This window comes from Camelus bactrianus, chromosome 7 (genome assembly GCF_048773025.1).
Source record: "Camelus bactrianus isolate YW-2024 breed Bactrian camel chromosome 7, ASM4877302v1, whole genome shotgun sequence".
NCBI classification, from domain to species: Eukaryota; Metazoa; Chordata; class Mammalia; order Artiodactyla; family Camelidae; genus Camelus; species Camelus bactrianus.
In genome coordinates this window covers 220,517-243,909 of record NC_133545.1, presented here as the reverse complement: position 1 = coordinate 243,909, position 23,393 = coordinate 220,517, and the positions used below count along the sequence as shown (strand labels likewise).

Below are 23,393 nucleotides of genomic sequence, written 5' to 3'. Positions count from 1 at the left end.
CCTCTGCCATCCCCGACACCTGCCCTGGTTTAATCCTGAAAGGCTGACAGGCCTCTCCTTCCCTGAGGCAGGCCACACATCCCCCCACCCCGCACGGCTGCTCTAGCCCCGACGTCCATCCCACCTGTAGGCGCCAGAGGCTCCCGTTGATGCCACTTTTATTTCTTCTCCAGGATAGAAACCAAGGCCCCTTTGGTGGGTGGATCTGTGGTGGCTCGGCCACCCATCCATCCATCCCCCAGTGCAGCGAGCTGTGTGGTTTTGATCAGATTTCCCCTCACTCGTGTGACTGAGAGGGGACAGGGGACACGGGAAGGTTGGGGCTGGACTGGGGATGGTGGTGGAGCAGCTGTCAGGTGGGGGCGCAGGGCCCTGGGGGAGCCCCGACGTGGGTGCCTGTGGGATGCAGAGGTGCTGCGTCCCCACTGGGCGGGAAGAGCAGGTGGACGAGCAGGAGCAGCCGTGGGGAACGGGAGTTTTCTCCACCGGTGCTCGTTTCTGCTGCCTCTTCCCTGGAAACCTGGAACGTGCTCTGCTGGTTTTCCTGGGACCCTCTTCCTTCCGGCCAGGGAGGCCACCCACCCTCCGGAGCCCCACGGAATGCATGTCCTCCGATTTCAGGAGAGACCCTGAGGCCCACAGGGCGGGGCCAGGGCCAGAGCAGGCGTCCCTGCGTGCAGGAACACACGTGTCTGTGTCTCCTTCACGGGGAAGACGCAGATGTGATCGTGGGGAGGCGCTGCTGTGCATCTGTGGTTGCCTCTTTTCTTTAGTCATCAGAATTCCAGAGGCTTCTCAGAGTGTGACTGTTGACGCTTTCTCTTCGTGGTCATACTCATCATGAGGGTATTTCTGTAAGAATTTGTGGTTAGGTTATGTTGGTTTTATAAACACATTTTAAAATAAGCAACATCAAATGAATCTCAGAAAACGTATGTTTTCCCAACCTATTTGCAAGATTCAAATTTATGATTGGATGTCTTAGTTATATGTTTCATTTCTTCCTCCAGGAGATTGGAAAGGAAGACGCTGACTCAGAAAACGCAGGAGCTGGTGAACATACAGTTGGTTTTGAAGGTGATTTTGAAGTAGGTGTAATTAAAAATTAAAGGTATTCTATTATTAGCTTTAAAAGTGTTCTCATCTTAAAGGTAATCTGTTCCAAAACCAGAAGCTTAGCAGTCTTGCTCTCTCTCTATTGCTCTTAATGCTCCGTATCTGACTTAGGTCTGCTACCTACACGTCTGCCAGTGCTGACCAGTGTGATGTGATTAAATGGCTCAAGCTTACCCTCCCAGTCAAACGTGTGTGTGCGTGCACACCTGTACGTGTGTATACGAGTGTAGTACGTGTGTGTATATATGTGTGTACACTTGTGTACGTGTACATCTGCATGGAGCACAAAGTACACGTGTCTACATGCACATGCACGCACGTTCCCAGCACTGAAGCGTTTGCGCGTGGTTGTCCACTCAGGTCTTGGTGGACGCAGGTCTGTAGACTCCGGTTCCTTTTTAGAGAAACACATGCAGCCATTTACACGATTGGCCACTCAGTGACCCTGGACTTTACAGACTGAGCCTCGCTGCGGCCCTCTTCTGCTTCAGGGGACAAGTTGTGTATTTTCTTCCGTGTAGGGTTTGTCCTAGTAGCTCCAGGCTCTGTGACTGTTTGCAGGACTATGAGGACGACTTTGAGGTCTGTGACGGGGATGAGGACAGCGGGCTGGATGCACTTGAATCAGCAGAGATGGCAGAAGAGCTTCCCCCGGCCAGAAGGAGGGAGATTGAAGAAATTCGGAAAGCCATCCATGCGGAGAACGAACGGGTGGGCGAGCTGTCTCCGAAGCTGTTGGAGAGCCCGGGCCGGGTGGAGCGTGGAAGGGGCGCAGGGCCAGGTACGTGAGCCTGGCCGGTTCCCCCGCTTCCCGATACAGGTGCCTGAGTGCTGCTCAGTGCCCATGGGGCCGCGGGCCGCAGACACCGCCCATTTCCCGGGGTCAGTCAGCCAGGCTGCCATGCAGGCCGCTTTTTTTCTGACAGAGGAGACGAGTGTCACCAATGAGGGGCAGCAGGTCCAGGGCCAACGCAGCGCTCAGGGGTCAGGGCACCTCCAGGGGAGTCTCCTTTCCCAGGGCTTTTCCTTAGGAAGTGTACTTTGCTCAGAAGTTCTTGGCATCTGGATACGGTAAAGTCACTTGTATAAGGGCAGGAATAAATATTTTAAAACCACTTAAAGGGAAAACTATGATATTCTAATAAAAAAATAGCATTAAAATAACCCAAAAAAGTCAATTAGGACAATATTAAAAACATTGGATAGTGTACTGCTTTAAATGGTCTCATAAAACAATTGTTAACGAGTAAATTAATATAATGTAATGATCCAGGTGAGGCCAGGCAGAGCGACTGTTGCCTTGTCTTGTGCGTCTGCTCTGGAGGGAGCAGGACTGAGCTGGGGTGCTGGTGTGCAGGGTCCTCTTGAACCTCGGAGCCGGGCGGCGGCCCGCAGGCTCTGGTGTGCTGCCCCTGTCGCTGCTGTGCGGCCTGGCGTTACCTTGGCCTCTCTGTGCCTCGCTCCTCGCCTGTAGAACAAGGGCATGGCATCTTCAGGGCTGCTGTGGACTTAACTAAACAAGCTGCCACGTGCGAAGCGCTCGGGGGCGCCAGGCCCGTGGTGACACAGAGACCTTAGTCGTTGGTGCCGCCCGGTCACCATCTTTCAGCAGCCGAAAGGTGTTGGCTCTCCGTGTCCTCCGCGGTCAGCCCCACGTCGGGGGTGGCTGTGGCTGCAGCAGTGACCTGTTTGTTTGTAAATGACACACCTCATCCTTGTCCAGGGTGACAGGAAACTGTTCAGTAAGTAACTTTCCAGAGCAATAAGTTACTCCGTGGTGTGAAAGTGTTCACACACCGCCAGAAGGAATTGCGTGCTTGGCTGGGGAGTGTTTCCCAAGGGCGGACACCTGCTCCGCGGGGTCTTTGTTCTCGTCTTGACCCTGTGGCCTCAGTCAGGGGCCAGTTTCCTCACTTCTGAAGCTGGAGCAGCAGTCAGCATCATCTCCGGTCCTGCACGGTGCTTGGCAAATGCTAGGGTTCTTCTCATAAACGCGACCTGCTTCCACCCTTGTCTCAGTCCTGCTGGTGGGTGTTCTGACCGTGGGAGGGTGGAGGCGCACAGACTGGCCACCTGCTCGCTGCAGAAGGCCAGCACCGGGCAGAGCTGGGGCTGTGGGATGGCTTCCATCCCGCGGGCCTCGGGGATTTGGTAAAACTGTAAGCCAGCAGGATGGTTCATGCTCTTTGGATGAGTTCAAACACAAATGTAGAAGGACTAAGAAGTTGGATTAAGATACAGTTGAAATAAATACATAACAGACATGTAGGTACATCTGTACGGAAACCACAGAAACCTGTGGGGAACAGGCGATGTGAGGAGGTCCATGCGTGGCAGAGTTGTGGGTGGAGCTGCTGGCCCTCACAGGAGCCTCTAGGCTGCTCCATGACTGGTCACCAGTCCAGCCACCTCTGCCCACACCTGCCCGTTTGTCTCGGGGCAGCGAGTGGCCAGCCCCCAGGAGCTCACGTCTGCCATTTTCAGCCCTGCCTTACACATCTCAGTCCCTTACAGAGCGTGCAGTTTTGGAGGGGGATGGGAGTGGAGGACTGCATCTTCTGTGTGTTCTTAAATATGTCTGAAACTAGTATGATTGGTGCATACGTAGGAAATTGTGCTTCGTTGCTGAGAGTTTTAGATGAAATGAGCAGAAGCGGTTCTCCAGATGCCCGGGGAAGGTGTTTCCCTTTGTCGTCACCCGTTACGTGTAAAGACTTATTGAGCATAAGTGGTATGCGTGCTTCTCATTCCTTTACTCTTGACTTCCTTTGCTTGAAAGAAATATTTCAGTTTCACAAAAATAGCTTTTTTTTCCTAAACAGGTGCAAACAATTCTCCTTCCCAAACCCCTGTTTGTGGAATTCTCGTGGATTTTGCAACAGCCTCACACCGTCAGAAGAGCCGGGCTCAGGCACTTAAGCAAAAGTAGGTGGACTGGGAAGTCTGCAGAAGGTGTGATTAGTTTTAAAATGCTTCTCTTCAACGTACCTTTGAAAGTTAGCTGACGGGCAGGCAGGGTCTTTAATTTGTGCTGTGTCTCCCTGTGCCCGGTGTGGTGCTATTGCTGTGGGTGTACAGTGTTGCACAAAGACATGTGGCCCTAATGTTGTGTCAGTTTCAGGGGCCCTGGGAGCCCCACCTGTCACGGCTGTAGCAGAGTCACAGTCAGGTGGTCACAGGGCTGGCGGCCGGGCCTGACCCCCTGCAGGTGCCACTGCCTCTCGAGGCGTGGTTGGCATTGCTCAGGGTTTGGACAACCCTGTGAGCCCCGCTGCTTCTCGGATGTGCAGCTGGAGAATTCTCGGGCGAAGAGTCCCAGGTGGGCCATGCGTCCCAAGTGCCTCGGACACCATGCCTGTATTGATGTCCTTAGGTCCTTGTGTAGACGACCACAGGCTCGAGTCAGCCTCTGGGGTTGAGGGAGCTGAGTGTGAACCACCAGGGCTGTTCCTCCACGTGTCGGAGTCCAAGCTCGCCTTACTGTGAACTCAGAAATTTGTAGCATTCATAGATTCGTGGAAGTGAAGTTCTCAGTCGGTGGTCTAGGGCTGGGTGTTGGGTCTAGTGCAGATTCGATGGAGGAGTGGAGCTGTAGGTTTACAGAGGCCAAAGCAAAACCAGAGCATGACTGCTGGGGAGAAGGCGTCCACACTGACTGGAACGTGGGGGTTTCTCCTCGCCGTGCCCCCCCAGGTCTCCTGCCCACTAACCATCTGCAGCAGCAAAGCTCTCAGTGTTGGTATCAAGTGAAGACAGGTGGGGTGACAGGGAGCGCATGTGTCTTGGGTGCACGCCTGTGAGCAGGACAGAGTTCAGTCCCGTGGAGGGGTGGGCGGGCCTAGGGCTCGGAGACAGAGCCGACAAAATGCCGTCAGCGTGGTCCAGCCACATGGCATCACCAGCCCATTTGCGGTGTCTTATCTTTAATGACCATTAATATCTGACTCACACCAAACGTCAGTTAGGTCCTCAGCAAGAGCTACTATCTCACCACGAGGCCTGTTCCCCTTTCTGCACGTTGTCTGTTTGACATTGTTTTGTTTCCAACTGTTTTGAGGACGCGCAGCACAAAGCTGCTCCGGCTCATCGACCTGGACTTCTCGTTCACCTTCTCCCTCCTGGATCTGCCACCGGTGAACGAGTATGACATGTACATCAGGAGCTTTGGGAAGAAGAACACCAAGCAGGTGGGTGCAGGTGTGCTGACAGGCGAGCAGGTGGTGCAGGTGTGCTGACAGGCGAGCTGGTGGTGCAGGTGTGCTGACAGGCGAGCAGGTGGGTGCAGGTGTGCTGACAGGCGAGCAGGTGGTGCAGGTGTGCTGACAGGCGAGCAGGTGGTGCAGGTGTGCTGACAGGCGAGCATGTGGTGCAGGTGTGCTGACAGGCGAGCATGTGGTGCAGGTGTGCTGACAGGCGGGCAGGTGGTGCAGGTGTGCTGACAGGCAAGCATGTGGGTGCAGGTGTGCTGACGGGCAGGGGTTGCAGGTGTGCTGACAGGCAAGCATGTGGTGCAGGTGTGCTGACAGGCGGGCAGTTGGTGCAGGTGTGCTGACAGGCGAGCAGGTGGGTGCAGGTGTGCTGACAGGCGGGCAGGTGGTGCAGGTGTGCTGACAGGCGGGCAGGTGGTGCAGGTGTGCTGACAGGCGGGCAGGTGGTGCAGGTGTGCTGACAGGCGAGCAGGTGGGTGCAGGTGTGCTGACAGGCGGGCAGGTGGTGCAGGTGTGCTGACAGGTGAGCATGTGGTGCAGGTGTGCTGACAGGTGAGCAGGTGGGTGCAGGTGTGCTGACACGTGAGCAGGTGGGTGCAGGTGTGCTGACAGGTGACAGTGCAGGTACAATGCAGGGAGGGGATTGAGCCTGGCTCTGTCCTGCTCTGGATGTTAGAACCTGGGATGGTGTGAAGGACACAGACTTGAGGGAAGAGGGGCTCCTCCGTCACGGGCTCTTCCCTGGAGAGACTGTGTGACGTCCTCCGTGTCCAGAGCCTTCCAGCATAAACGTAGTCACACAGGAGGACTGGGCAGGCTCCCGGCTCAGAGGACAGCTCGACCAAGGGAGGGTTTATGGGAAGTCACGGGATGTCACCTCTGGTCACTGTCCAGGTTCCTGTGGGGTGGAGCAGTCCTGCACGTCCTCCCTGTCCCACAGGTATGACCACTCAGGTTCTTCCCGAGCTCCCGAGATGCCAGGCTCACCTTCGATTCCCTCCCCTGTTCCCATCCACCTGCCTCTTCTCCCAGGTCTTTCTGTGCCAGGTCCCCATCACTGCGTGTGTCCCCCTTGCCTCACTAAGTGTCTCCCTTACCTCACCAGGTCCCTCGTTACCTGCCTGTGTCCTCCTTGCCAGGCCCATTTGTTGTCTCCCTGTTGTTCTCCATCATGTGCTCCTGCTGTCCCTGCCTCTCCTCTTGGCGACCTGTCTGTCCCTCCGTGTCCACGGCCTGTTCTCGGGGCTCCTTCCTGGTGACTCTTGCTGAATTGCCCCTGGCCCAGCGCTGCTCCCCTGTCCCCCAGCTCTGTCCCCCATCCTGCTTTCTATTGTTAATTATGTTTCAGTCTAGTTCCCAACAGTTGCGGCGTTTTAAAGTCAGGGACACCCTCTGTTGCTTCTCGTGTGTCCCAATGGTGCCGTGGATCAGCATGCTCCTGGGTGAATTCCATCAGGAACCTCTCAATGGAGGAAGGTCACAGGATGAAATTTAAGAAGCCGCCAGATTAATCCTGGCTTTGTAGCTGAACTCACTCTGACCCTGAGCAGATCCTCTGACTTCTATGCTTGTTTTCCTCATTCAAAGCTCTTAGTATCTTACTGTCTTCACTGAAGCATGTACCTTTTTCCGCTTGTTTCTTTTGATTTTTATTTACTTATTTTAATTAATTAATCAATTAATTTATTGAGGTGTAGATGATGGACAGTATTACATGTTTCAGGTACACAACAAAGTGACTCACACTTTTTAAGTGTTTTATGCTCCATTTACAGTTAGCATAAAACACTGGCTCTGCTCCCTGTGCTGTGCAGTGTCCTTGTGTCTTACTCATTTGATACGTAGTAGTTTGTACCTCTTAATCCCCTACCCCTAAAGCATGTGCCTTTTTTAAATTAAAAAACTGGTTTTGCGAAGCCTCTGTGCTCTAAGAGAGTAGGGTGCCGGTGGATTTGGTAACTGTTTTCAAACCAGAGTTGACTTGTTTGATGTGACTTTCTGAAATCACTTCTGAGATTCAGGCCTGCGTGCATCGAATGTTTAAGACATGAGCAGCATTTGCGTGGCTTTATTTACGCCGTGGTACATATTTTTGACAGAAGCAAGAAGACTGTCATTATTAACTTTAAACATTTTAATCGTTTTCTTTTCAGTTGTGAGAAATTGCTCTGAGGTCAAGACCCAGAGCTGACTCTGGCACACCTTGTTTTTAAGGCATATGTTCAGTGTAACGAAGACCATGTGGAGAGGGATGTGCAGACCGAAGAGGTGGAGACCCGGGAAGTGTGGACCCAGCACCCGGGAGAGGGTGCGGCTGTGTCTGGGGGTAAACGGCTCCTGGCCCTGGGGTGTGTTTGTTACCTTCTTGCCCTTTCTCTGTCCTGGGTGTGGTCACCGCTGTGCGGCTGTGGAAACACGTGCTCTTCCCAGCCGCCTCCTGGGTGTTCAGAACCCCTAGTGTCTGGGCCCTGATCCGGGCCCACACGAGGGAAGGCGCTCACCCTCAAACAGGCGCGTTGCGGACGGGCTCCCCCAACACTCCCCGCTCTTAATTTGGGCAGTCTGTGCTCCTCATTTGTTTGCGACACCTTTAAGGTTGTGACGTGTGCCTGTGAGTCCACCTAGCTGGTTTCACATGAGCTATTTTTCAGGGAGTGACAGGGGCGGCCCCGGTGGCGCTGCCGTGGTCCCGAAGGTTGACACACCCCGGCTGTGCAGCTTCCTCCGGGCAGCCTGCCAGGTATGCCGGCCCTGGGGCAGCATCTTGCTAGTGCTGTCTGTGCACCTGGATTGTATTCCTTAACGTTAATTGCTTGCATTGTAAAATCTAGACTGAAAAACAGGCATGTTAAGTTGGCAAGGGACACACATACCCAGGGTATTTGAAACTAGTAAACTCATGGCTTTAAAAACTGGTTCTAAGTACGTCCAAAGACTGAGGGAGCGACGGGGATCCCGAGTGCCCGCGTATCTCGTCTGAGCCCCAGCCCTGCCCCTCAGTTAGGTCAGAGCCGGTCACAGTCACCAGACCCTCCACGAAGGCTCAGTATGAGTCTCGGAGATTCTTCCCCCAGCGTGTTACAGAGTCTGGTTTCATGTGACTTTAAACTTACTCAGCTTCTCTTAGAGTTGATGGGGAGTGAGGATGGGCGGGGGGAAGGTGGTGCAGGACGACTTGGGGACGGGCCCGGCAGCTTCGTGTCACCGTGGTCCCTCATCTTCTACCCAGGCCTCCAGGCCAGCTGCCTTCCTGAATCCCCTGCGTCTCCCTCCCGCCTCCTTGCCATCGTCCCAAGCTGGACCCCTGACTCCTGAGGGCAGAGACGCTGATATGCTGTCACACTGGGTCTCAGCGCAGCCCGGCGAGTGGGACGTGGGCTGTGCTGAGTTTCCTCTAGAAAGGCTGGAGGGTCTACCTCTCCCCCTCCCGTTACCTTTAGCCCATGTTTACTGTGACAAGCGATGCCCGTGTTGGACCGTGGCTCCCCCGTGGAGTTTACGTTATTGGAATTTTCCCTGCAGTCTCTGCTGTTGTGTGGGAGGAACACTCTAGTTTCCTTGTGTCAGTTGTCGTGATGTCTTGGACTTGGGCAGTTAGGTTTTTGGAAGTGGATAACTGCCCAGGTAGTGATTTGTGTGTGGTGTTTTTCCTGTAAAGCGAGCACGTTGGGAGTGCTCACCAAGGACTGCTCTCGTGTCTTTGAAGGTGATTGCGGTTTTGCTGGAAGAGGACCGTGTGGCCGCGGAGCCGAGCTGGCCCCCCCGGGCACAGGACTGCACCCTGCCTCTCAGCGACGGCTCCGTCCCCTTCAACACCGGCCTGCTGTTCCTCCAGAGTAAGCACGGCCCTGCTCGGCATCTGGGTCCAGCGGGAGATGTTCGCGCCAGGACGGCCATCTTTACTGGGACACCTGTGTCCCCACGGTGGGCTTACTGAATGGAGGTTCTGCGTCTGCAGACTGAAGTGTGAGGTCGCGGCTTTGTGGGGCCCTCCTCAGGCGTGACTGGAGGAAGGACACGCGGTCATTTTCCGTTTCCTTCGGCTGCTTTTGGTTTTTGGCGCAGAGGTGCAGCGGGAGCAGCATGGGAGGGTTCAGGGTGGGAGTCGTGCAATGAACGTGGCTCAGCGTTTCCCCTCGAGCTCCTGACTTCAGTTTAAGTAGGTTCCTGGGGACAGGGCACCCTGCGACGTCACACACGCAGTGAAACTGCACGTGATCGTGTGAGCCACACAGACTGCCTTCGCGTGACCAGGTGTGACTCCTTGAGCAAGTCGCCGCTGGGCTTTAAACAGTGGCTGGTGAGGGCGTGGGAGGCCAGGCTGGTCCGCGAGCGGAGGCGAGGCCCACGGGCCGTGTGCACCAGGGCACCAGGCTCTGGTGCCGCCAGTTGGGGTGTTTTAGGTGTTTCCTGTGCTACCTGCTGTTTATACGTTCAGATGCACTCACGTTCCTCCACGTTCAACATTAGCAAAGTTGGTGGTGTTAATTTCTTAAAAACTCATATTGTTTGAGAGGGCTTTTGTTTTTAAAAGATAAGACTGATTGTCGAAAAGTACTATTATCGCATCTGTAGCATCTGAAATGTGGACATGCAGGCTCCCACTTTCCTCTGCGTCCTGAGAAGCCGAGGAGGGACGGCGGCTTCACAGAGCTGGGGGCCTGGCTGTGCATGCACCAGGGCCCTTTGGGGAGGCTCGTGTGTCCTGTGGGACCTGCCCCTGTTCCACATGTGAACAGAGTGCAGGTTCTGGTGTGTTTTGCTTGGTAAAGTGAGTTGTGAGGCACCAGGAGGAGATTGGGATGACAGTGTCTGAGCCTGGGCCTGGGGCACGGGTCCTGGATCTGAGCTTGGAGGTAGGGACGAGGGCCCCCCCAACGCTGTTGCCACCAGGAACCACGCAGTGCTGGCCGCCCACTTGCTCTTCTGTTGGTTCCACACGTTCAGGAGTGTCCAGTGTCCTAGGCCCAGGAGTCAGCAGTGGACACACAGACAGACAGACAGACAGACATCGCTGTGAGCTGACCGGACAGGGGGAGTGGGCGGCCACGGGAGGGCAGGTCCTCGGGAGGGAGAGGAGGTGTCACCACTGCTGGCGGACAAGGTGCTGATGGGCTGGCTGCGGGGCCTCCCCAGACCCCTCCGCGCCGCCCAGTCTGTGGGAGCAGCGGGGAGTGAGAGGGAGCGGGGCCACGTTGGCAAGGGCACGGGTGGCCTCCGGCCGAGCTGTGGCCACCCGTCGACACCAGATCCAGGCGTGTGTGGCGGTGAAGGACCACGTTTGTCTCTTCGTCGAGCTGATGCGCGTCTGAAAAGTGTTCACGTGACGCGGTCCTGGCGGGTCACTAACCACAGGGGCGTTTTCTTGTCTCCTCCTCAGACCGAAGGGTGACCTGCGTGCATGCATCTCAGGCCCAGAGGCGGACAGTGGTGTCCGTCCACGGTCTGCCTGGCAAGGCCGCGGCGCCCCTGCTAGACAGCAGGCACCTGCTCTGCGTGTGGGACATCTGGCAGCCGTCAGGGCCTCAGAAGGTCCTGCTGTGCGAGTCGGAGGTACGGCTTGAGGAGTCGTCCGTGCAACTTGGGGGTGGGCGAGGGGCGCCAAGGAGGGGGCTTCCACGTGGCTTCCTCTGTCCCGGCCGCCGCCGCTGTGTGCAGGGGATGCGGCACAGTGCTCTCAGCTGGAAGGACAGCTCACCTCTCAGGTCCCGGGGTCGGGTGTCAGCATGGCTGCAGGTTGAGGAAAACCTGGGCCCGGCGCCCTGGGGTCCCAGCAGCGGATGCCTGGCCTCTTGCGGCTGGGGACAGTTGTTCCTGGGGTTCTAAACAAGCTTGAGCCTTTCCGGGCCTGGCTGGTGGGACTGTGGTGTGCTGACCATGCAGGTCCAGTGGGAGGGCTGTGCTTTCAGGCTGGGAGGATACATGCATGTTTCCAAGTCATGATCTCCATGACCTCAGAATCTTTCATCTCCACGCAGGCTGTGGAGAAGTGTAACTTCTGTGGGTGTCAGTCTTGGGGCTTGGGAATCACAGAGTGCTGCGGCGTGGGAGGCAGATGACATACCAGGGGTGGCCTGGCCACTCTGGGCGGCGGCTGGGCGGAACGGAGATGCCTGGGGCTCACCCGCGACTGCCTCCCTTATCCCAGAGGCCGTGGACACTCAGACACGCCCCCCCCCGCGCTGTCCCCCCATCTTCTACGGGAGGGTCCATGGGAGCTCTCAGTGTCTGGCTTTTGTCGGGGTGGGGGGGGTCTTTCCAGGTCACGTGCTGCTGCTTCAGCCCCTGTAAAGCCTTTTTGCTGTTTGCTGGGACCGCGCATGGCTCGGTGCTCGTGTGGGACCTGAGAGAGGACGCCCGGATCCATTGCTCCCTGAAGCTGAGTGGGTGCTCCTGGACGTTCAGGACCTCAACATTTTCTACTGGTCAGTGATGCCTGCATGTCAGCCTGGACTTACAGAGGGGCCCTGAAATCTCTCTGTTTCGTCACTTCAAGTTACCCCAGAATGGTCTGACCTACGAGCAAAAGGGTCCTTTGACGAGCAGGAATAACGGACCCCTTCCAGGGGATGCTCAGGCAGCGGCCGGCGACAGTGGGGTGTCCTTTCCTGTTGAACCTGGGGTTGCAGGTCCTCAGTGAGATGACTTTCAGTTTTAAATCCATCTGGATTAAATCCATCTGGCATATCAGAGCCTGCGCTCCCATGGCTGAGGCAGCCCACAGAGGGCTGAAGGAGGAGAAGTGGTTGCCTCTTGCGTCAAAGGGAACTGGAAGCACTGGACCTGCCAGGACCTCTAGTTAGACTCGTGTGACTACTGCATGTCGAGCAGCTGTGGCCACAACCACAGCCACAGCCACAAACAACCACAACCACATTTACAACCACAGCCATGATTATAACCACAAACAACCACGATTACAACCACAACCACAAACCACAGCCACGACTACAACCACAGCTAACCACGATTAAAATCACAACCGCAGCCAACAGCAACCAACCACCTATAACTGCAACCACAGCCATAATTATAACCAGAGTCCACCACAGCCACAACCACACAAGCATGACCCCCACTGGGGAGGCACTCGTGTCCTGGGGTTTTCTTTGTGCTTTGTGGACTGGCTTGCTCAGTGCCCGTACCGGCCCACCTCCCAGTGCTGGGGGCTGGGGAGCTCGTGCACGGCGCACTGACCCCATGCTGACCGTGGAGGGGCTGCCCTTGGCCCGACTGCATTCAGCCCATGCTCCCTCTGCTCCTGCCCAGGAACCCCGGTTCTCTCCAGACAGCGAGTAAGGGGCCCTGTGAGCCCGGCGTCCTTCCCTGGCCTGAGGCCCTGGGGTTCCTGCACCAGGTGTTTCCGAGCTCCCTCCCCTCTGTTGGCAGAACCTCTGGTGCACCTGCCTGGTCTTTCCACCCAGCAGTCCAGGGGTTTCCAGTTAGTTCTGTGGTTGGCAGGCAAGACCAGGGCCTGTGGCACAGGCAGGCTGCGTCCTCACCGGCTGAGCTGTGGGGCGTCTCGCGGTTCTGCTGTGGTTTCCCTGAGGACGCGGGTGAGCGTCCTCCCTCGCCCTCTGTCTGGGCGGGTGTCTGCCTGCTCTTCCCCGGGGTGTAAGTTGAGTTGTTGCTGCTTACTGCTGCATGTGAGGGGTCTTTGTATGTTCTGGGCGCAGTCCCGTGTCAGATGCGTCTGGGCCGGCCTCTCTCCCAGCCGAGTAGCCTTCCAGCTTCCCCTCCTGTTCTGTGATACTGCCACGCATGTGGATGCCTTGCGTCTGTTTGCACTGCGAGTGTGTTTGTGCTTCCCACGTGAAGACGCAGGTTTTCGTCTCCCAACAACCCATTTTTGCCCTTTTGGAGGTGACCTTGCCGCTGTTGGGAAGGTATGAGTTTATGGGTACCTAAGGGCTTGATGCGCTAGAGGACGTCTTTTAAGGACATTCATTTTCTAACTTCTGCTGATGTTACTGGTTAACCTTTGATTCACCTCTGTGTTCAAAACACTGCAATTCTTAAGCTTTTAACTTCACTTGAAGTTTTACTCCAGGAAGGTGCTTCCTTGTGTTCTGTTGCCGTCTGAACTTTGTCACTAGAACCTCCAGTGCCGGTGGCCTCTCCTCCAGAGGGACACCCGCTCACTACGCCTCCTTCGCTTCAGGGCACTGAGCCTGGAGCCCTGTCCGTCCTCATTCATTCCTCAGACTGCTTTGCCTTTTCCCTCGGTTTTTCCTGAGTTCAGCTCCAACTCTCATTTTCTTCTTCTTGTTGTCTTCTACCCATTTTTGTTCTGGGTTTCTGATTTGTTTCCTTGCTTTAAACACATTTCCAAGTGCTTTTCGAAGAGACATGATGTAGCTTGGAGTGTTGCGTTCTGGTCTGTTTTGTGCTTGTTTTTGGGGAGAATGTTCAGGGGCTGAAACACTGTGATTTGCATTTTCTGCCTTGTTCCTACGGCGTCTGCGTGAGCTTGTCTGGTTTCTTCTGCTCCTGGACATTGTGCAGGTGGATGTTTGTGGTCAGAGGAGCTGTGTTGTGTTAGGGTGTCGAGGGTCACTTCTTGAATGGGGATGGGGGGTCTGCAGCTCTGAGTCCCCGTCAGCCTGTGCCCCATGCTGCTCTGTCTGAGCCTCCTCTTCCTCCAGAAGCCCTGCTGTCCTGCGCACCTTCCAGCCCCGTCGTCCCCGCAGGTGGAGGGTGGCCCCCAGGGTCCCGGCCAGGGGTCTGAACCTCGCCCTCCTCACCCGCAGCCCTGCATGCAAAGCTCACCCCTCTTCTCACTGGTGCAGTGAACTCTGGTCTGCGCTTCACGGTGAAGCTGACAGCAGTGGCACGTGGACGTTTGTGTGTGGTCCGCGTGGTCTCTCGTTGAGGAGATGCACCTGTGCCCATCCCCCCACAACTCAGTGCTAACGTGCTCCCTGACTTACCCTTCCATCCCCAGATGGCGTCCTGACGTCGGTGAACCACCGCAGTCCCCTCCGAGCGATAGAACCGGTCTCAGCGTCTGTCTGCAAAAGACAGAGCTGCGTGCTCTCACCTTTCTCTGCTCCGGAAGGTACGCCCTTCGCCTCGTGAGCTCTGTAGCTCAGGTCGTGAGGAGTGGTCCCCTGGTCTCGAGCCTCCCTCCCCACTTCTGTCTTCACAGAGACGTCGGGTCTGTCGTTCCACATCGCGTCCTTGGACGAGAGCGGGGTTCTCAACGTGTGGGTGAGGAGGCCGCACGCCCGGGCCTGGTCTGTGCCGAGGTTGGTTGGGTGTGGGGGGCTCCATTCGGCTCGGGGACACAAGGACCAGACGGGCCATCGGGAATTCCCGTGGGAACGAGCGATGCCAGTGCAAGAGGTGGGGACAGTCGGGGCCACAGGACGAGGGTGGGAGACTCACTGCAGAGGACGCGCTGGACGTCGGCCCCTCATGGAGTGTGGAGAAACGGGTTGAAAGAAGGCGGTTTACAGCAAGTATCGGTTCGGAAGTTACGACCCGTCCCTTTTCTGGAGCAGTGATCCTTTTAGTGGCTAATGCAGCATGCTGCCCTTGTCGGAGCTCTGCTCTGCTGAGGGCTCCACGAGTGTTAAGTGTGTTCATCTTCCCGTCTGTTTCAGGTGGTGGTTGAATTACCAAGGGCAGATCTCGCTGGTTCAATAAGTGACTTGGGTAATTACTAAATAAAAGCACTAACTTTATTCAGTGTTTGCTAAAATGAATAAAATGAATAAAAAGATACCAATACCTGCTTTGGAAAAAAAAGTAATTAGCTACCTGGAAAATGAAGATGAAAGTTGTATGCTTCATGCCCTGTTGACCCTCGAACAGGCCCCGAGATCAGCTCGCATGCTGCTCTTGTTACAGGAAGGGCTGCGTGTCCTGTCTGTGCTGCGGGGCCCTCTGTGTCCTGGGTCACCAGTTGGTGTGCGAGTCCCAGGTCCACCCCTCAGGGTGACTCCCACAGTCTTTGAGGCAGGGGCAGCGGGGGCAGGGGCCGAGGCCCGAGGTCAGCGGTTCCTGACGCCCCGTGGCCAGTCTGCCGTGTCAGGCAGGGCCCGGACGTCCGTCCCACAGCCCCTCACCTGGTTTGAGCTGGGGGTGCCCCTGTAGACCCAGGCAATGGGTGTAACGAGAGTGACCCCAGCTTTGCCCCGATGCTCGAAATCAGACAGGGGCGCCCCCGGTTTGCGGAGCAGCTGCCGGGCTTCATGTGGGCCGCGGCGGCCTGGCTGAGAGGTGGACTCGCTCCCAGAAGCCAGGCTGGATGGAGGCCTGTCTGAGGCGGGGCCCCGCCTTTCTCGGCATTTTCTCCACCCAGCATCTGCTCATCTGCTTGGGGCAGTGTTCACTGTGTCTGTCGGGAATGTTGGGCGGGAGGGCCCAGGCACCTCCTGAATGTGGGCTGATAGGGCCCGATGCTGCCCTCGCCGGCTTGCACCCTGGCCCCGAGACCCCAGCCCCAGCCTCAGAGACCTCAGGGGTCACGTACCCAAGGCCTCTGTGCGGTGACCAAGGCACTTGGGGGAATTTTAGGTGGTGTTGGGAGGTCAGTTCATAGTCTGCCTGTGGAGACAAAATTACTTTGCGTGAAAGTACTTTGTGATATAAATGAGAGTCTCACAAAGGGTGTTATCAGGCAGTGTGTATTTTATCAAAAGTTGCTGTAAGAAGACTCCTTTATCTGTAGAACCACTTATGTAAATTCCAGCCACGATCTAGCTCTGCTTTTAGGAAAAGAGGGGGTGACATTCGCACCAGGAAAGCTCTGGGCGTTACATGCTTGCGGGAGAGGCTGGGGTGGTTCCGAGCCCTGTCGTGTGCATATCAGGTTAGTGGCCTCTTGGAGAGCTCAGGTCACGCTTAGAACCAGTCCTTCATTCACTGATTCTCTGAACAAGCCGGGTCCTGGCTGCGGTGCCAGGGGAATGGGGTGAGGGGGCGACAGCGCTGCCTGGGGAGTGGTCTCCTGGGGAGACTGGCCATCGTGCTGTCACTGCTGGAGCAGGGCTGAGGGCCCAGATCGGGGAAGCCTTCCCAGGGAGGAAGGTTTGAGCCAAGACGCTCAGCCCCAGCTTGGTCCGGGGAGCAGGTGCTGGGAAAGTGGGATCTGCGATCGGTGACGTCGCACGCCCTGAAATCAGTTATAACTGTGACAGGTGGCAAGACTGTAAACAGTCCCATGCCTTATAACTACAGCCACCCTTTCTCACTGCAGGTTGAGTTTTTTGTGTACTTTTAGTTCATCCACTGCCAAGGTTCTCGGCTGTGCCTTGCTAGGACGTGGGCCTCAGTATAAGTAAGTCTCTAGTTCCCCCTCTGCAGTAATTACAGAAGAGGACGAAGCTGGAAATGGACAAAGGAGGGAGAGCCAGTGGGGCCGTGAGCCCGTGGGGAGTGCAGGGAGGGGTCGCGGAGCGGAGCCAGGCAGCCTCTGAGGAGCGAGACCACCAGGGCGCGAGGACGTTTGCAGAAGAGGGTTTCTGTGGGAACCGGAGGTTCCAGTTATGTATTGATTTTTTTTTTTTGCTTAGTGTACTCCCTTTGTTTTATTTTATCAAATCTAAAAATGGGAAGCTTTTTGATCTTGATCCCACCAGCCATTTTCCCGTGAAGCCTTGAACTGCAGACTCTTGATTCTTCCCCTGAGGGAACTGCAGGACCTGCCCCTGCTCTAGGGAGGGAGCACTCTTTACCTACCTGTGTTTTTATGTTACGGCGGGACACAGGTATTGAAGCAGTGGAAAGTGATTCCAGGCACGTGTGATTGGATTTTGGTTTAACTCACGTTAGAGGCACACTTATTTCTGGTTTCTCCATTTTCAGGGCTGATACCTGGAGGGAGGATCAAACTGCTGCACAGCACGGCCGTTCACCTGGGTGGCAGGTAGGTTCCCCACAGAAGGAGCTCACGCTCGTTCGTGAGCAAGCCAGGCGTGCGTCGCGGAAACCGGCTTCACACGCCGTGTGTTTGCTGGTCTATTATTAATGACTCAGAGTAATAGGTAAAAGTACCAGGTCAGAGCTAACGTTTTTTTCTTTGATTTAAATATTTTCTGTCTTGTAAATTGGTGCCATTTCACTATTTTTCATCCAGTTTTAATGCAACCCGGAAGCTAAATAGACAAGTTTGAGGATTCGGCAACAGTGATATGAAAGTTTTATTCAGAAATTAGATTTATGTTTACTCAGATAACTTGATATGACGTAAAATCTTAAGTGTACAAGTAGTATTTGTGGTATTTATACATCGTGTTAATTGATTTCCCAGAGATGCCCTTTGTTGTCAGTAACCGCAGTCGGGCTCTCAGCCTGCGACTCACCCTGAGAAGTTTTCGTATTAGCCCGAGTCCTCTCTTCAGACGAACTCCGCTGGGCTGTCAGTGATCGGACGCGTGCCGAGGCTGGTTTCAGTGTAACCGTGGCAGGAGTCAGTTATGTTTAAAGCTCACCGGCTACACGGCAGACCCCAGCACAGGTGGCCCAGGCCCTTTTCTGAATTCTGCCAAACCGATCTCATCTCATCTCGGTTCTGGCCTTTATGCACGTGGTACCTTGCGTTACACGTACCCTTCAACTATAGGTTTCTTCTGTACTTAACTATACGCTCTTGAAAGGGAAGTGTCTCCTGTAGCCAATGTTGGGTTTCCCCCCAAACACCAGGCGGTGCCTCCCCTGGTCTGTGCACAACCAGCACCATCCAAACTTGTGTGGCCCCTTCGCTCAGGCCCTCAAGTGCAGACGGTGACCAGTGGTTGCTGCAGCCCTCGGAGAGGGCGTCTGGTGAGGGGTAGGCTGTGGACATGGCAGCCTGGGGGCTGAGCTAGGCCTGACACCCCCTCAGTTGCAGACCGTGGGCGTCCCTGGAGGTGTGTGACCTTGGGCGATGCGCCCCAGGCCCCTGGGGCAGCAAGCCCTCCCCCGAGGGGCTTGGTGGTAGTGTCCTCGTCCCTGTGGTTGGCTCTGGGGGAGGCACGCGGAGCTTGGGAGCTCAGGGAGGGCTGTGGTGACTTTTCAGAGAGGTGACGGCTGAGATGGGGCCCAGCAGACCCCAATGCATCAGCAGCCTGCAGCAGATCTGCTTTGAGAAGTAGGGATGAGTCGGGGCCAGGCCCAAAGAGTGTGCTGTGCTGAGGGCTGAGACCAGCCTTGGGGGGCAGGGACGAGACGGGCTCCACAGGGACTCCTAGGGGTTCTCAGCAGTTTAGGGTGATCAGCTTGGCAATAGTGTGAGGCGGGAATGGAGGACGGCACACGGGGCTCTGAGCAGCCTTAAGGGGCTGACGCAGGGTCAGTCGAGATCAGAGATGAAGCTGGAGCTGGAGCCGCGGCAGCAGGCACTCAAGGGTGGGCTCCCTTAGTGGTGGAGGTGAGGAAACCTGGAGCCGGCAGTTCCAGGGACAGAGGACCGAAATCTGGAGGGAGGAGGTGACGGGTCCTGAGCAGGTTGCGGCTGGAGTCCGGGATGTGGGTGTGAGCAGAGGGTGGGTGGAGATGGGGGCAGACCCCCGCCGTGTGCTTGGGGTGGCCTCGCAGAAGGAGCAGTCCTGGGCCCTGCCTGTTACAGATAGGTACGCAGCATGAGGTGAAAAACCAACAATAGACCAAATATCGTCTTTCAGAAAAGAGAGAGGAAGACTCTAGAGCATGGTGGAACTTTGAGTTGGCCTGCAGTCTTCCATGCTGTGGTGCGGCCGCGCTGGCACCTCCTCACGGAGCTGGGACCCACGGATGGGGAAGCGGTGGGCTTGCTGGGCCGTGCGCTAGAGCTGACCCCATGGACTCCGGGACGCACTGCCCCTGCAGCGGGAGAAATCCAGAAACCAAGTTTCGGGTGGCCTGGGGTCCGCGCAGTGGCACAGGGGCTGCTGCCTGCGGGCGGCTCCGCACGGGGAGGTCACAGACACTCAGGCGCCGGGACAGCGCCGGTCGTGGGATCTGAAGGCGTTCCTAGGTGGAACTGTTGTCTCTGAGGTTTGAAAGTTGGAACGATATTGCAGACCAGACACTGGAAGAAAGGATTAGTGACCCACGGAGAGCACAGGAGCGGGAGGAAGGGAGCTGGAGACGCTGGTTGGGAGCGGGCGCCCCATATGGCACAGGTGCCACCTCCGCCCTGCGGCTTCCAGACTACCTGACACTATTTGTCCTTCTCTTTTTTCCAGCCTTTTCCATAAAGGTGATGAATTTTGGGTGTCCACACAAACACTGAACGTTAAATTTCTGCCTTCAGACCCTGATCGCTTTGTCGTGGGCACGGACATGGTGAGTTGTGTTCAGACTTCGCTCTGTGACTAGAGCTGCTCGGTGACCGTCTCCCTGCAGATGAGCTTCCGCTCGCCCTTGTGGTGACGCTGTTTACATTGTCTCAAGAATGTTGGTTTTGTCCAGCCCTGGGCCAGACCCCTCCTTCCTCACTGGGGCCTCTTCTCACCACCAGGGCCTCGTCTGCCACGGCACCAGACAGGAGCGGAGGGTGTTTCCCAGGCTGTTCAGACCCCAGCAACAGGGCGTGAGACCCGTAAGGGTGAACGTGGTTGACTTTTCACCTTTCGGGGAACCAGTTTTCCTGGTAAGAGCGTCGGTTTTTAAAGCATCAGTTCTGCTGCGTCTACGGTGTTGGCACACGTCTGCCCTGATGTCCTGACGCCCGATCTGTGGTCAGGGCAGCTCACTCCATGGGGCCGTCGCTTGTGACATAATTTCAGGCTGAGAGAGCAGTTTCAAGACCAGCACGAGGATTCCCGCCCCTGCCAGGCGTGGGGAAACATCCCTGACCCATGGCCAGGGTGTCCATCCCCGAGGAGCTAAGCTGGCCCTCCTCTAGCCTCCGTCCTGTTGGCTGTGGGGCGGAGCAAAACATCCTGTCAGTCAGCATCCATGACGAGCGAGATCATGCCCCTCCCGAGTCCTGCTCAGTCACGGTGTCCCCTCTGCTTGGGACAGCCTTGGGCCCTCACCAAGGGCGTAGATGCCCTCCATCCAGTCTGCTGGCATCTCCTCGTCTGCAGACTCCAGTCTCCCCCGTGGGCCCCAACTTCCCCGTCTCACCCCTGGGCTCTGGTGGGGGATGCGGGGACGCTACTGGAGCTCCTGGCACCCTGCCGTGAATTCTGTTACAGGTTGGAGGACTTCCTTTCCTCCTTGGAGCACATTCACTATGTCTGCATGGACACGTGGCTCCCCACTCTCCCCATGGGTCACGACTGACTGCTAGTCCTTACTCTGCTGTGCAGGCTGTCCCCAGCAGTGGGTCTGCGTCCTGTGCATGGTTCTGTTAGCTCTTCCCACAATGACGTTCACTCCCAGCCCCAATCTGTGCTGACCCCAGGCCCGCCTCCCCAACAGCCCCGTTGTCCACGGATGTGCTTAGTTACTTGGTCCTGGAATAGACAGACCTCCCGACATTGCTTACTCGGGCTTCTGCTTTTTTTGAAAGGTTAAGAATGTGAAGGATTAAATATATTGAGTAAAATGGAATTAGGGTTCTCTTTCTAAGCTAAAAACTTTGTCTTTTACTAAACCAGCTAAGTTTTTTAATGGAAATTTCACTCCAAAAGGAATGTACAGTCATGTTATTGGTGCCAATGTACGTAACTTTTAAAAAGTGGCACAGTGATTTCCACTTCAGTGTCAGTCTTCCCAGTCTCAGCGTCCTAGCTTGAATCGGCGACAGCCCATTTGTTAAAAAAGCGCCCGTTTACCTGGTCACCCAACTCACTGATCTCAGCCATCCTGGGCTGGAGGGCGTTCACAGTGAGTCAGTCTCCAAGGAGAATGCTCAAGTTTGTAATTTGTGAGGACAACATTTAATGTTATAATTTTATGTTTGGAAACAAAAATTAAACCAGCTCTTTCTGCTATACAAACAAAAGAAAGCTAATGCTCTGAAATTTTTCCTGGCTGTGAGATTGAGTGACGCCAGTCTGCCCTCCCCAGGCCGGCTGCTCTGACGGGAGCCTCAGGCTGCACCAGCTGACGGCCGAGCTCCCACGCCTGCAGTGGGACCACAGCACGGGCGGCCACGCCATAAACGGCCTGCACTGGTCCTTGACGAGACCTGCCATGTTTCTGGTCTGGGACGACGCGTCCTGCATTTACTTCTGGGACCTCCTGGAGAGCGACCTGGGTCCCGTGGCCAAACAGTCCGTCTCCCCAGACAGGTAAGGCTCGAGCCCTCACGGGTGATTTCCTGCAGAAGCATCACTGATGGCCTTTCTTAAGTTACATATAAGGTTACTACACTTTAAAGTGTGGTTATTTGTATTTAAATTTATATATTATTTTTATATACTTAAGCACTGTCTTAAAAATCACTTTAAAGTGTGTCTGTCTGATATTTAGCCTAAAATAGTGTGTGGTTAGAGAATTCACTCTGTAAATAAAAGGAGCTTTTTTCTTCTTAGCACCTTGTTTATTTACTAGTTTATTTACTAGTCTTATAAATTCACGCACATTTGAGCGGTAGACAGAGCGTTCCTTCTGCGTTCTGACAAGGATGCTCCGTGGAAGTCAGGAGTCAGGGACTTCCACAGAGACGCAGTCCCCCTGCCCCAGGCGATTGGGGGCCGACTGCACTGGGGCCCGTTCCACACACGCGAGAGCTGGCTTGTCACCCGTGTGCTCTAGTAATTCCTCATCTTTGTTGTTTTATGAGCATCAGGAAGAGTCCTCCTTGAGACCACTTTTTCCATTCACCATTCTTTTTTTCTTAGATTTTATGTCTCTTGTCAGTAAATCCTCCTTCTGTGAAGGCTTGTTACAACCTGGAGGATGGGGACCACATCCCTTTTGTAAAAGAAAGAAGATAAAAAGTGATCAAAACCAGAAGATCATTTGACAGAATGTTAGGGGCATACTGATAAGATATGAAAAAAATTAAGAATCGCGTTTAGGTTTAGTTCAAGTAGTAGGTATACTTACATTATTCTAATTATTAAAAAATTACATCATTAAAATCCAAACTGTAATTTGCTTACAAACACATAATGCTCATGCAGTTTATTCCAAAACGTGTCTTGGTTATTTAATAAAACGTATTTGTCTGTCATTTATTTATTTATATTGAGGTGTAACTGACATAAAACATGCTAGTTTTAGGTGTGCAACGTCGTGATTCGGTGTTTGTGCACGTTGTGAAATGATCACCACGTAAGTCTATCGCCTCACGTAGTTTCAGGACTTTTCTTTCTGTGATGAGAACTTGTAGTGTTTAGTTTCTTGGCAACTTTCAAACACGCAGTTCAGTAATACTTAGCTACAGCTGTCGCACTGAACGTCCCGTCCTTTGGTGGTTCCTTTACCACTGGAAATTTGTGCCTTCCTACCCCTTCACCCCCTTGGCCCACCCCCGCCCCTCCCTCTGGCCACCACCCGTCTGGTTTCTGTATCTGTGAGCTTGGCTGGGTTTTCTTGTTTGTTTCGTATATAAGCGGGATCATACAGTGTTTGTCCTTCTCTGTCCAGCGTATCTCAGCATACTGTCCTCAAGGTCCTTCGATGTTGCAAGTGGATTTCCTTCTTTTTATGGCTGAATAATATTCCACATGTAATACGTGTACATAACGTATTCTTTATCCCTTCAACCACTGATGGACACCTGGGCTGTTCCCATGTCTTGACTATGTGAACAGTGTTGCTGTGAACACGGGGCCACAGATACCTCTTTAAGGTCCTGTTTTCGTTTCCTTTGAATACCTACCCAGGAGTGGAACTGCTGGATCATATGGTAACCCTTTTTAATTCTTGAGGAACCTCCAGACTGTTTCCCGCAGTGGCTGTACCAACTTGCATTCCCACCAGCGGTGCATGAGGGCCCCCTTTTCTCCACACCCTCGCCGACACGTGCTGTTGTCTGTTTGATGATGGCCGTCCTGACACGGGTGAGGTGACGTCTGTGTGGTCTGGGTCTGCATCTCCTTGATGACCAGTGGTGCTGAGTGCCTTTTCATGTGGCCGTTGGCCTCTGTGTGTCTTCCCTGGAGAAATGTCTGTTTAGATCTTCTTCCTGTTTTTAAATTGGGTTGCTTTTGCTTTTGTCTTGAGGGGTGTGAGTTCCTCACGTGTTTAGGATGCTAGCCCCTC

At 54.9% G+C, this 23,393-nt stretch overlaps 1 protein-coding gene across 12 annotated transcripts in view; it reads left to right on the top strand.

Annotated features, from left to right (window-relative positions):
* Positions 1–23,393, top strand: part of DYNC2I1 (dynein 2 intermediate chain 1) — a 53,847-nt gene that overhangs the window by 17,287 nt on the left and 13,167 nt on the right. For 8 of the 12 annotated variants that reach the window (XR_012507955.1, XR_012507954.1, XR_012507960.1 and 5 more), the window contains exons 9-24: positions 1,011–1,088; positions 1,678–1,897; positions 3,939–4,041; positions 5,174–5,303; positions 7,539–7,650; positions 7,976–8,064; positions 9,031–9,160; positions 10,705–10,877; positions 11,587–11,749; positions 14,269–14,382; positions 14,473–14,534; positions 14,930–14,981; positions 17,136–17,196; positions 19,475–19,574; positions 19,750–19,881; positions 21,249–21,472. Coding sequence is in view for 5 of the 12 variants with exons in the window: in XM_010962977.3 (XP_010961279.1) it covers positions 1,011–1,088; positions 1,678–1,897; positions 3,939–4,041; positions 5,174–5,303; positions 7,539–7,650; positions 7,976–8,064; positions 9,031–9,160; positions 10,705–10,877; positions 11,587–11,749; positions 14,269–14,382; positions 14,473–14,534; positions 14,930–14,981; positions 17,136–17,196; positions 19,475–19,574; positions 19,750–19,881; positions 21,249–21,472 (1,943 nt within the window). In the remaining 7 variants the exon portion in view is untranslated. Of the gene's footprint in view, positions 1–1,010; positions 1,089–1,637; positions 1,898–3,938; positions 4,042–5,173; positions 5,304–7,538; positions 7,651–7,975; positions 8,065–9,030; positions 9,161–10,704; positions 10,878–11,586; positions 11,750–14,268; positions 14,383–14,472; positions 14,535–14,929; positions 14,982–17,135; positions 17,197–19,474; positions 19,575–19,749; positions 19,882–21,248; positions 21,473–23,393 lie in introns of all 12 variants that reach the window. The other 4 variants (XM_074366624.1, XM_010962980.3, XM_045522628.2 and 1 more) reach the window with 4 other exon arrangements.